At 39.9% G+C, this 13,385-nt stretch overlaps 1 protein-coding gene across 4 annotated transcripts in view; it reads right to left on the bottom strand.

Moving 5' to 3' along the window:
- The window catches only part of ARNT2 (aryl hydrocarbon receptor nuclear translocator 2), a 99,745-nt gene that overhangs the window by 17,406 nt on the left and 68,954 nt on the right, over positions 1-13,385 (bottom strand). For all 4 annotated transcript variants that reach the window (XM_026856199.1, XM_026856198.1, XM_026856200.1 and 1 more), the window contains 4 exons: positions 12,626-12,760; positions 11,685-11,759; positions 7,443-7,594; positions 76-148 (listed from right to left, as the gene is read on the bottom strand). In XM_026856199.1, coding sequence (XP_026712000.1) covers positions 76-148; positions 7,443-7,594; positions 11,685-11,759; positions 12,626-12,760 — 435 coding nt within the window. The remainder of the gene's footprint in view (positions 1-75; positions 149-7,442; positions 7,595-11,684; positions 11,760-12,625; positions 12,761-13,385) is intronic.

The following is a 13,385-nucleotide window of genomic DNA, read 5'->3' as shown; positions in this document are numbered from 1 at the left end:
ATTTTGCTGAAATCTGCCACTGCTTTATGTTTTAAAAGATCAGAGGCACGAAAATAAAACCTTGAGAAATTTCACCTGAGATAAGTCATAGGATGACAGTCCATCTCTTTGATGTACTTCAAGTTCTGCTTGCTGCTGCTGAAGTTGTCTGCAGAGGAGACAAAATGACTTTGTTACAAAAACCAATCAAAGGAACCGCCGTGGTCTCCTATTTCGTACTCTGAGTAAAACATCTCTCAGATGATTTAGTAAATCCTGTGAGATTCATGTGCTTTTAAAGCTTTCTCACCGAGAAAGCTGGCACCACAGGAATGTAACAGGACACATGAAGAGTTTTGCTGTAATAGCACAGAAATGTTAGGTGGGTAAGTAATGGAAGACGGAATGCAACCTCCTTATAAAGGATTTAAGAATTCATTACTAGGACACCAAGAATGTCGTCCTCATGTTAACGATGAATATCCCAGACCCCTTCACTGATCCTACTGAAGTAAACATGAAACCTCCAGTAACACTGATACAGAATGATGCCAGTCAGTAAGTGATCAAAGCTCTGTCTGAAGCACGTCAGACCAAATGGAACAACCTGTTGAGCTAGAAAGAACTGCATATAAATCCTTCTGCATAATAAAACCTCTTTAACATGCTCTGGTTCTACTCTCCTCAGGATCCAAGTCCAGATTCTATTACATTTTTGAAAGTTTTTAAGGCAGTGAATGTCCAGAAATAAACTGATTGTGCCACTATGTAAAATCAAGACATCACAGAAAATCAATTTGTGTTTACAAATGCTACAGAAAACACAAGTCTCCTTTTCAATGCTAAGCAGAACTGAACAAAAAATATCTATTATCCATGAGATAAAAAAAATCACTGGAAGTAATAGCTTTAATCCAATTATATGAATTCAGGAAAAGTTAAAAGTGCAGAAGCAGAGATAATAAATGTTAGGGGCCATGTGCCAGAACGAAGAACTTTAGTGCTGAAACTTTGTTGAAATGCACTTGATTTGTGTTTAGGCACTGTTACTTAACTATGACAATTAGCCAATATCAACAGATAAAATAATTGCAATTCATTAGAATTAACTGACAGGTGATCTGTAGGTGCAGCGCAAGTCAGGCATATTCACATTTTACATATGTGAGTATCACCTATGATAAAAATATACAGATCTTTTATAGGGTTGTAATATATCTAGCACAGTGATCTTACGAATCCATATGTTCATTTGGGGTTTTTTTTGAAGTCTGGAAGGACACAAATAAAAATTCCTATTTAAAAAAAAAATATCAGAGACAGCTATATTAATTGTTGCTATCCAAAAATTTTTAGCTACTCTAACAAAACAACTTCTACACAAAAAGCCACTGTGCAGTACAATTTATCAGAAATAAACACAAATCCTTTTGAAATGAAAGGCAGAAGTGCTACTGATGCATTAAGACTAGAATTTTACCACAAAAATGTGAACAACTTCTTTCTTGTTTGGACTTAACACCATCCCCACGCTGGGTCATTAGGAACCTCACTTGTCTGAGCACAGGTCTGTGTGACTGTTTGCAGACGGACAAACCCAGCTTTGTCCCAACACCGAGCTGGGATGGCAGAGCACGAGAACCATATCATCATGCCAGCACAACGCTGGGTTTGGGCTGTGCCCAAAAGCAACAATTTGGGCTGTAGCCCGACCGAGCCCTGAACAGCATGGCCACAGCATCACCTTCACTTCACAACTTCAGGTTGAAAGCAGCTTGCAACCAACAGGCCTGCTGATATACAAGCACAATAACGTGAGATTTCTCCGTAAAAAGGAAAGGCTCCACCATGGCCCTTGTCTGAAGAAGCATCGCTGCCCTGGAGAAGGCAGAGCCCTTTGCACCGGCATGGGGCAGTACCATGAAGGGCACTGAACCAGCCTCTAGGGTGAAGCTGGGAGCTTGCTGGCATGGTGGCATCTCAAGGAAGACTGCCTGTGCAATGACAAAAACCCCCAGCAGCTGTGAAATTATCTAAATGCTCTGTACCTTTCACTAACAGCTGCTTTCTGTCACTTGGTTACAATTAGCAAGATTATTTCTGACCTGAGGATGGGCAGGTAACGTACTACCTCTGTAAGGCTCTTTGCTCAGTGAGTACAGAAGATATAAAACCCACCAAATTATGCCAAAGCTCAGAAATCGAGGTAAGATTGGAGTTGGACTGACAACAAACTAAGCTTGATACTTGCAAATGATACTTGACAGTGGTCATAGTTTCTGTATGCTTCTGGGCGCTTTCTGAAGGAAAAAAAATCACCTAACAGACACCACGCAGGTTTTCCCCCAAGGAGATCCTATAATATGACAGACAGTAATCGATGGGATTTTGCAAAATAGCAAAATCATGGATTTGAAACTCTAGAGTATTAGGATACATTTTTGGCCACAGGCTTGAATTTTAGATTTTTATTCAAATCTCTTAAATTTTGAACTAGTTAGGTTCAAATGTCAAGGGACAGAGAGAGACAAACTTGCAGACGAAGCCAAATGACAAATCAGGCACAAACTGATGGGAATGTGAGGGACCACTCAAACAAGCTACTGAAGTAAGTAAAAGATTTTTCCATCCCTTGATGTTTTTCCAGAAGACTTTGCTCAGACACCAGTTACTAGGCTCCATGGCAAATTGGAGAAAAATCTGTGACCCTGCAACAAACAGAAGATTGGAGTAGAATGCCAAAAGCCTTTTGCTAGCCTTACAGTGTAAGAACACATAATCCGCAGAATCACTTTTGTGCTAGGAGTAACATGCAAAAACCATCCGTCCTCCGGGTCATTAGAGAGCCATGGATTTTCCACATTATTTTAGCCAACAGAAAATTCCTATAAATTACCTCCGGAATGCACAGAAATTCTTTGTTTGCAAGCATAAAATGCATACTTTTCCAACAGAACTATAGGAGGTAATTTAATCATGGCAAATCTATGGGGAATTTTTTCTAAATACCACCCTGTGGACAATAAACACCCATTAAATCCTGTTGTTAACGTGAAAGCTAATTACACTGTTTCATTTGTTTTTATTACCAACGACTTGGTGTGTGTGTCAATAAACAGCACATTAGGTCTCTTCTGTTCCGTATAAAGTATGTTTTCTTGATTCAGCCATATACATACAAATGAGCCAAACAAAACAGCGTACTTACTAGTTATTTGTTTTGTAGGCACTTCTAACTTAGTGCTCCTTCGCCCTTCTTTATCTTTCATCTCTAATACTCATTAAGCTGCAGTACAATATAAACACCACGTTGTGTTAACAGCACTGAACTTTGGGAACAAAATCTATTTCCTATAAAAACCAAATACCTAAGTGTATCTTCACTGAACTGTGCAAGCTGTGATGCACTCAATTAAGATTGAAACGTAAAGCCAGGTTAGCATCTTCTGCTGTTGTTTGCTGCTACTGTACAAATAGTTCAAATGATGCTTGAAACCTGAAAGTAACTGCGGCAATTCAAGGACCAGCTGCCCAGGGAGAGCTGAGTGCTGCTGGTTTTGCTTCAGACTTTGCCATCTAACCCGTCCTTTTGACTGAACAGTCCACACAGGCAGGGCCCTTCAGTCACCCCATTGCCACACTGGTTTTGTAAAGATGATGCTGAACAAGAGCTTATTACTGATTTGGGCAAAACTCAAACTGTCCTCTGACTTCGAAACCAAAACCTAAACTATCCTTGGTTTCAGTTTCAGTTTCACAGCTCCAAGGAGTAAATGAAGGAGAAAGCCCCTGGCTCTGCAGGACACCCAACGTAGCAAGTAAGGTGTTGTCTGGGTCAGCAGAGGGCTGCCTGTACTGCAGAACTCCTGGTGTACTCACAGGTTCGGTATGAAACTGGGAAAGCCCTTGGCTTGAAGAAGTAATAGTTCAGCAAATCTTAAGGTTTTGACAGTTAATCCAAATTTACTTCAGTAAATGTATCTGGAGGAAAAGGGAAGATTCTGTGAAAGTTCTTTTGACCCTGGAGAGTATTTCAGCTGTATTAATCTCTGGGAACACTGAAGTCACCTGTTCCTTTTCCAAGCATCAGAATTACCAGAAAATGACATGAACTTTAAAATTAACAGTCTCTATGGTGGGAGAGAAACAATACTACTGTAACCCTACCATGCTCTTTTTATGTAATACAGGCACACGTGCTTCCTGGGTCTTGTTTTGACAAAAAAAAGGAGTAAGCAGCACCTTGGGGCTGCCGTTCTCTTTCAGAAACTCAAAATCTCCCTCTTTTAGCCTACAGTTTCAAAGTCACCCCTGTGAAAGGGTCCATCTTATACTGGCCTTGAGGATCAGATAGCCCACAGATGGCACAGGGATCATGAGAAAGTAAGGCTTTAGCACCACTGCCACAGACTGGAATTTTATCAGAACAGTTGATCTCTTTAGTATTTTGGCCCATGAGACTCTGAAACAGAAAGCATCTCTCCCACAAGCGTGGCCTGATTCATCGGACAGGCTGCCTCCAGCAGTGACCTATGCCAGCTCACTCCAAGACAAGAATCTTGAGACTCAGGGCAACTGTAGGATTCATAAATGCGTGCAGGACAACGTAGGATTTTGCGGCTTAAAGAAATGACACATCAAAATTTCCACAAAGGTCAGAAAACCAGCTTTCTTCTATATATACAAAGACCTTTATATAGTTTTATCTATCACCATGACAGATTATTTTATTCAAACACTGCTCTATGAGTATATTAAATAAACGTTGATCACAATAATTATTTCTTTTTGAAAAATCAAACAGTCCCAACTACACAGGAATATGTGGTCAAATGGGGTAACTCTTCAGTGGAACCCAGCATAAATGATAAACGCTAAATGTTTCATTTCTCCAGGAAGTTTCTCTTGGATGACTACACCCAAGTGAAACAGAGTTTTATTTTCTTTTTCTTTTGCAAGGAACTAAGTGAACATTTGAACCCAATGTTTCGTTATCCTTCCGCACCAAAAGCGAGTTTGGAAAGTTGACTGTTTGAAGCTCCAAAGGAGTATCATTAAAAAAAAAAAAAAAAAAGGGAAAAAAAGAAAACAAACAAACCGAATCAACAACAAAACCCCCTCAATTAATCCCTCCACAACTGGAACCACCACTGCCCTCTACAGTCTTTTGGGGAAATGCTGTTCACTGACCATCGCAGAATGAGAGCTATGCTGTTAACAGACACACAGATGTATGTGCTGTGGCTTGAAACTATCTTAAGTTAAAAACTGATTTAAACCTAGAACCTTTGACTACCGTGTCTTTACAACTTTATGATGAATTTTTAACTGCCTCAAACCTGCATTTTATGGAGCTGGCTAGGTTATCACAGCAATAGAAAAAAAAAAATCAGAATTTGTCTCTGTGCAGAACTGCCTACAACTGCACAGTGGAAGGCATCCCTGCTTGGTAGCCATGTGAAGCACTTTGCTGGACCCGGAGCATCTGATACTTCCACTGAAATGTAAAAATGGCCACATACACTGGGGCTGGTGCCAAACATCTAGCCCCAGCAGGAGCTGAATGAGGAGGCGGAAATAAACAGTTACCATGACATACAACTCCACAAGGCATCTAGAAAATCAGTCAAAGCATGACCCCAAATGTGAAAAGAAAAAAAAATAAAAAAAAAATCCAGAAACAGGCAGGACAGCAGTACATTACAGCAGTCCTCTTTGGAAATCTGACCGAGAAGTGGGAAGAGAACAGGAGGCAAAAACAAAAAACAGTTCAAAATAATGCTTTTTTTCTACTATTCAAAAGCAGACATATAATGGTTTGTATCTTGCTGTAGGACTAGAACATCTTCTGCATGACAAGGAAGAGGGAACATCCTCCCTCAAAGTAGCAGCAAGCAACTCCCATATTAGGTCAGTATTTCTGGGTTGTTATTCAAACCTAGCAAGACAGATCTAACAAGAGCCAGAAGCTGGGCCAGTCCTATTCATCACAGAAAGTGCTGCGATGCCAAGCTGAACAATATAGTGGAGGCTTGGAAAAAACTATTCCCAGAGTCAAAACAGTCTATAGTCCCACTTTTTGATCCGCAGACTCTTGGGAACAAAGCACAATTAAGGCAGCCTGGGACAGATTTCAGAACTCTCTTTTTATTTTGCAGGCCTGTTTTTTCATATACAAATTATTTGGAAAAGAAATATGTGAAAATATCTATTTTGATGCACAGTGCAGACAGGGAGATATTTAGCTGTCTGATTTTAAGACACATTTGCTTGTTGCTATTCAGTTAAGCTGGCCTTTTTGGGTATGCTGAAAAAACTAAGCAAAATGGTTGTGATGTTGGGTTTCAAGAGAGTGAAAGCAAAGCCCCTCTAATCCAGGTACGTGTCACGCTCCAAGGAACAAGCCAAGGAACACCCAGAGACACTACCTTTCAAAGCTCAAATGCCAAAGCCCCAGGGGTTTGGTTTTGCGAGTGGAGCTCTCAGCATGCATCTCCACTAGTAAACTGCTCATTCAGCATTTCTATTATATACTCTAACAGGTTGAGAGTAAAAAATTAAAACCAGTAATTTCCTCTGAGCTAAAAACTTGGCAAAAAAAATCTTTGGTCAGACCAGAAGCAGATTTGGTTTAGAAATAGATTAAGTTTATATTGGAAAGAAGAAATATTTATAAAGACACCCCCAAAAACCAAACTATAAAGCAACAGCTTTATCAAGGCCAGATTAGCTTCTGCCGTTACTGGCTCAGAACTGGGGAGGCTCCAAAAGCATCTCTGCACAGTTACACAGCGACAAACCTCCACTACACTCCCAGGGTGACCTCCTCCTAAGAGGTTCAGTGACAGATTTTTGAAAATATTAATTCAAAGACAGGATGATTTAATTTCCCTCTTAAAATAAGGGGTTAGATCTGTCCTCACACTTGGGGATATTCCACCAGATTTTAACTGAGTATCAAGAACCCTTCCCACTCAAGCCTACTAAGAAATAATTTTGCCAGCTTTCATCGGTTGTAAGAGTAGACACAGCTCGAGCAGGAGACGTCCAGGACTATGGAATGGTATGATCACAATGAACATGGACATGCAATTTTCTCTTTGGCTTTGGAATCAGCTAACCTTCCTCCAGTATCAGGACAGCTGGTCTGCTGCTGGAAGCTCTGTGCTAGTTTAAGGCAGCCTGGACTGAGATCAATGGGCTTGTCTAATGACATAACAGATAAGTGACATTCCTCCCCCAGTGCAGCCAGGCCCTGGAAGCACTGCAGGATAATGACAGAGAAACAACTACACTGTGAGATCTCACGATGCGGAAAAACCCTGTTACAGACTGTACTGTTATAAAGAAACAAATGTAGCTCGAAACAGGCTACCCAAAAAATCTGAATTGCATTTTCCAGCAAAAAGCAATGCTTAAATTCTTTCAAAACCACGTACGCGAGCATCTGGAAAGGCACATACTTTACATTAGTGTTGGTGCAGATGATGTATTCAATCTCATCAGAATAAGGATTCTGAAATGTGAAGCTGCTGGTTCTGATCAGCATCCATTCCCGGTTTTTGGTACGAAAACGATACATCACAGACAGGACTTGACCTTTCAGTTTCACAACCTGCAAAACCATTTGGAAAGGTTAACAGAAGGAGATTGCTACCTGCTGTGCAAATTAATCGTGAACAGCAGTAACTGGTATGTTTTAAACTTGAATTGCAGAAAGCTATGGACACAGCGGGGACATTCTTGATTTGAAGAAAATAAGCAAAATACGATTCATGTTTGCAGCTATTTCCTTCAGAATGAAATCTTCATGCTTTGTCACATAAAATGCCATTTTCCAGCCTGCATATAAGAATACAGATACAGGACAACCAACAGGTTGTACTGTTATCCCAACAGGGAAGCTTTAAGACGGTTTTAATGCGGAATGCTTATCAACAGACTGACAAAAACCAAACTGAGGATCTTTTGAATGTTTATATGTAAACCATAAAACCAAACATTGAGGCTGAAACAAAAACCCACAAGAAAAAACATTTTGAGGCTGACTATCTGCTTTTCTGCTTCAATATCTAGCTATACAATTCATACATGTGATGTACCAAATCACACATCTGCATCAAAATTTAGGATAATACTTAATAAAGATGGCTTTTTTGAGAAACTATACTTGGTTGGTTTGGTTTTTTTTTTTTTCCAAACACAAGACCATCTATGATGGCAGAGTGCTGACAAGAGACATTTGCTTCTGGTTTTCAAAACAAGAAAGAGTGAGCTAACCTTTGAACGGAGAGAACACCAATAAGCCACTGTCCATTTTAGCAGCATTAATGAAAAGGGAGAGCAAATTCTTTGCTTGGACAGCCTGTTTGTTCATGACTAGTAATTCAGATGTCTGGCAATACTCAGTTCAAATTCTGTCATCGGTAGCTGAAGTTTTGTTGAAGCCAGTAGTTGGTCAGACACAAAAAGCAGCCAGCTAAAGAAGTACACTCAGAACAATGCTTGCACACTGGCACTGTAACTGCATTTTATGTGTTATCTAACAATCTTGGGCTAAGTCAGAAGAAAGCTTATATGGTTTCAAGTCGTTCAGCTGGCACTTACCTGGGCTATCTGTGTTTATTTTTTTATTGCTTTTCCACCAAGCTATCTCAGGGGTGCCTCAGGGAAGGAAAGGGAAGGTCTACTGCAAACAAATGCCACATCTCATTGTGGATTCTTAATCCTTATCCACTGGAATTTATTTTTTATTATCTGCAGCCTGTATTCTCTAAAAGTAGAAAAACCATTGTCTTTATCGACAAGCAATTGAATTAGGAAAAACGCTCCAATCCTTTTTTCTTTTTTTCCAAAGGTCTGCATTTCAAATTGATCAACTGGATACAGGATTAAATGGAAAGAATGCAAAAAGAAGACACAAAAAGCTTTAGCAATGCCCAGGAAAGTTCAAAATAATACTGAAGTAAATGTCTCTTTTTTTTTAAAAAAAAAAAAAAAAAAAGCAGTGAGCGACATTCTTTTATCAGCGATTTTCTACTACCACACCCAGGGTAAAAAAAAACAGAGCTTGTGTAAAAGTGTCCAATCTGAATAGCATCCTACTGGATATCAAAAAGCTGTATTCTGGATCCTTTGATACTAAACTCTATTTGTTGATCTTGGCCTTGAGACTATCTTATTCTGGCCTGATTTTCCCACCCTGATGAATGAATTTATCTTCCCAAGGAAGTAAAAGCTCTGAGACTGATACTGGCAATTGACCAAAACCTGCAAAACCCTCCCTCCCTCCTCCTTTATGCACCAACCTGGTTCTAATACTGTCAGCAAATTAGAAATGTCAAGTTTTCACAGTTTTAGAAAAAAAGAGAGTGTATTGGAAATCACAATTACCTTTCTAATGAAAAGATTCCTAAGGCCAAACTAACAATAATAAAATAAACTGCAGTGATCTATTGTCCTGAAGTCTGAATTAAGCAAACACTAATTCTGTAATAATATATAAAGCACAGAGATCGCTGGTGGGAAAATCTTGAACTGTCTTTAAACAGTGCACACAAACAAGACAGCACGAAAAATTTCAAAGCTAATACTTAACCTTTACTGTCTTACATTCTTTGGAAATAAAAACCACCTGGTGCATAGCTTAACTGTTTACTTCAGTCTTTTATTGCATGATTGAAATAACAGCCCCAATCACACTGCTACTGTACTGAACAAAAATATACCGAAAAAGGAATTGCCTACTAAAGAAACAGCACAATATTTTCATAGATTGAACACAGGTCAAGTGAACAGGAACTTTCACTTCTAATCTGTGGGTTTTTTCCTGCTGTCTTTTTCTATGACCTTAAGCAAATCAGGTAGGTCCCTGATCCAGTGAATCATTTGTGCACATGCCTAACAGCAAGTAGCAACAGTGAAGTCCCCAGCAACTGAGTTCAGGGACACACCAGCAGCCTCCCATGGCCTGATATCAGTGAACACCACAGTAAGGACCAAGTTATTAACTTGAATGTTAGTTAGCCAGCCCATCTAAGCTCCAGGCAATCACTTCAGAGATGGATGTTTGACCTGTTATTATCCAGCAGCTCTCTGCCATTGTGTCTTGGATAAATAAGTGGAATCAGTCATTTGGGCATTAGAGGAAAACAGCACATGCGTTCTTCCTGCGCCACTGATGTGATGAAGTTTAGGGAGCTGAACCAGCTGAAAGCTAGTCCCATGCAAAAGCAGTTAGTCCCTCAGCTAGCCTACCTGGCAAGTCCACCTGTGCTAGTATCAGGACAGTAGGAAGGGTGAGGAGAAAGTCAGGGGGGAGAGAAGTGGGAGTAGGACCTGACTCCCACCAGGTACCCATCAGGTCAGTTCAGCTGCTGTATCACACTCCCAACCAAGGTGGGACAGAGATGACTGGGTGTGGCAACCTGTTTCAACTGTCACAGGCTCCTGCCTGCGAATCAACATCTGGAATTTAAAAGCAATTATTTAAAATTTCAAACAGCTGCTGTTTGAACTCAGTCCGTTCAAGGGACATGAAGTGGATGCAGAGTGCTCACGCAGACCTTTCTGCGAGCTCAGCAGTGGGGTTGGTAGTTTCTGCTTGAGGGAGGGAGTGGTTAGAAATAGTGTAAGGTATCGGTACTCTTGAGCTATCTCAAACACTTCTGTAGAGATCATAACCTCTGTTTCACAATCTATCCTATGGGCACAAACCAGCATCCAGTTGTTTTCCCCAGAGAGGCTTTTCAAGCTCTGTTTTTGCATGCCATGCCTGAATAAATAGTTGGCTATACAAATTATTTTAGCAGTCACTTCATATCCATGTTCCACAGCTGAAAATACATCTCAGCATCCAACACAAGACAGATCAACAAAAATTGCTTGAGCTATAGTCTGTTGTCAAAAAATCTAAAACCACTGAGATCATATGAACCTCGGCGATTGGTTAAACATACTACACCGTGCTTTCTAGTGCAGCATGGGAGGCCCTGAAAAGACCAGAAACAAGCCGAAGGCTTGGGGAAAGCACTCCCACTGTACGCCCCAAATCAATTTCAAAGAATAAGCTTTACAACGGATTAAATACCTTTGATATAGCTGATGTAAATGTGCCCCACTGTAAAAACAAATCCAGGTCAGTAACTCTTTCCATATGTTGTTTTTCTGTTGTTACTTCTGTCTGCATTTCAATTCTTAATAGGGAGAAGGGCCACACTCTCTACTAATGCAAAGTGGTGTAACTCCATTAGATTATGAAGCACATCATCTATGCTAGCAGAGAATTCAGGTCATAAACAATCCAGCATTACAGCAGGGTGTAACTACTTTCAAATCAACAGCCCATCTTGGAAGGTAAATACTTTTGGTGACCACTTAACACAGTGGGATCTATACAGGCATCTCCAAAACGGCTCTAACTGTGCAGTGAACACTCATTTAATTTTTTGTAAAAAAGAAAACAAAATGTGTAATTAGGTGACTTATTTCTGCAAACGCAGCAAAGAGATGCTGCAGTTTAAACTACCATTTATGTAGCTTAACTGATTAGTAACTGATCAACAAATTATTTTGTATCTTGTTACTCCTTCTCCCACATAACAGAAAAAATACCTTGAAATGAAAAATAAAAGTTACTTCTCTGAATAAAATAATAACAAAAAATGATAAATAAATAGCAGAGGAAACGAAGCAGGATGCAGCACCTGTTGGAAACTCTCCCTCAAATGGCTTTGATCTTCAGGATGGCAGAATTCTAAAATATCTTTCCCCAGAAGATCCTAAAATAAAACATAAAGCTGTGTAAAAAACTCAGACCACACCACAATTCCATGTGCAGATCTGCAAGTAAACCTTGCAGATGGTAGATCTACCACCCGTAATGGGACTCAGTTAACCAGGGATGAATCATACAAACAAGGTTTGTAGGCATCCTGTCCAACATTATATTTGTACTGCTACACAGATACACGTCAAAGAAATTTTAAATTATTTTTTTAAATATCTGTGAAATGGTGTCTTGAAGAGATTGACATCCTCTACTACAGCTCATTTTATGGCACTAATTTTTGTAAAAGCAGTTACTATAAAGCTACCTAAAATCAAAATAAATGGGAAAATCTAACGAGCAAGTCATTATTTTTGCCTGTAAATTGCAACTTGAGAGTCAGCTGAGGGAGTGTGCTGGTAGTCAGGAGTTCGTTTACCGTTTTACTCAGTTCTGTGACTAGTCTCCTACCCAGAGGAGCAGATGTAAGCCTAAAGGAATATAGATGCCACAAACGATGTTTGCTTACTGTTCAATGATCAGCAGAAGTAAAGATCTACAGGACTAAAACTCTGTCCAAGCACTGTTAACTTTCTATCATAGAAATGTGTTCACTGGAAGGATGTGCAAGGTTCAAAGCATCTTGCTGTTAGAATTCTATTCGGATCTAAAAGGTATAAAAAGATATCCCACATAACAAAGGGGAAAACTATACATTTTACAGAGGCATGGACAGTAAAGAAAAGCGAACGGCATTTAGTGCATGACATGAATTATCAGCTACAAATATTTCATGTTTTGCTTCTTTTGTTTTTAATGTGAAAGCAGAATTTTCATCCTTAGTTCTAATCAGTCTCCTCATTTATTGGACTCACTGACCTGGGGCTGGTAGCCAATGACGCTGATGCACCTTGGGTCGACAAAGGTGATGACTCCGTCAGAATTGTGCCTAGACAAGAACTCAGTTGGGACTGACATGCCATTCATGTCCATGCACACTGGAGAGCTGGTTACCTAGGACCAATGAATTCCACAGCATTTAGTCCACAGAACAGTCACCTTAAGTCAAAGCTAATTATATAGCTAAAGAATAAAATCTGTTAGTAGAGTGTTAACTACTGAAGGAAGTCATAAATAAAATAATAGCATGAATAAATAACACGGAACATCCTTTAGTCTAGTTTGCAGTGCAAATATCTCACCTCATGGCACGTATCCAGGCTTAACAGCACAGCAGGAAAACAAATACCCCAGAAGTTCCCAACACGGAGTAATACAGTAAGGATATAATTATGGCTGGACTCATCCCACTCTGTAGGACCACATTAAAATTTGGCACCTTGGTTCTTCCTCTTGTCAACCAAGAATGAGAGACTTCCAGAGGACAATTCAGCCCATGCACTTTAGGATGGGAAGGTCAATCTCTATAAATCATTATCAGTAAACACATCCAATAGGACTAGCTCAGACTAACACTCAGCTTTCAGGTGAGGGTCATCGGAAAACACCCAGAAAACCTGAACAAAGTTCTCCAGAGACTGAGGTAGGTGATGATACTGACCCAGCACGTGTCTGCTCACAATATAAAAACACACTTCTCCTGTAAATGCTCCTCAAAGCTCATCACAAAATTTGCTGC

The sequence above is a fragment of the Athene cunicularia genome, assembly GCF_003259725.1.
Source record: "Athene cunicularia isolate RWA chromosome 10 unlocalized genomic scaffold, athCun1 chr10_part1, whole genome shotgun sequence".
Taxonomy (NCBI): Eukaryota; Metazoa; Chordata; class Aves; order Strigiformes; family Strigidae; genus Athene; species Athene cunicularia.
Note: the sequence above shows the minus strand (reverse complement) of the source record. Positions and strands in the feature narration are given on the sequence as shown.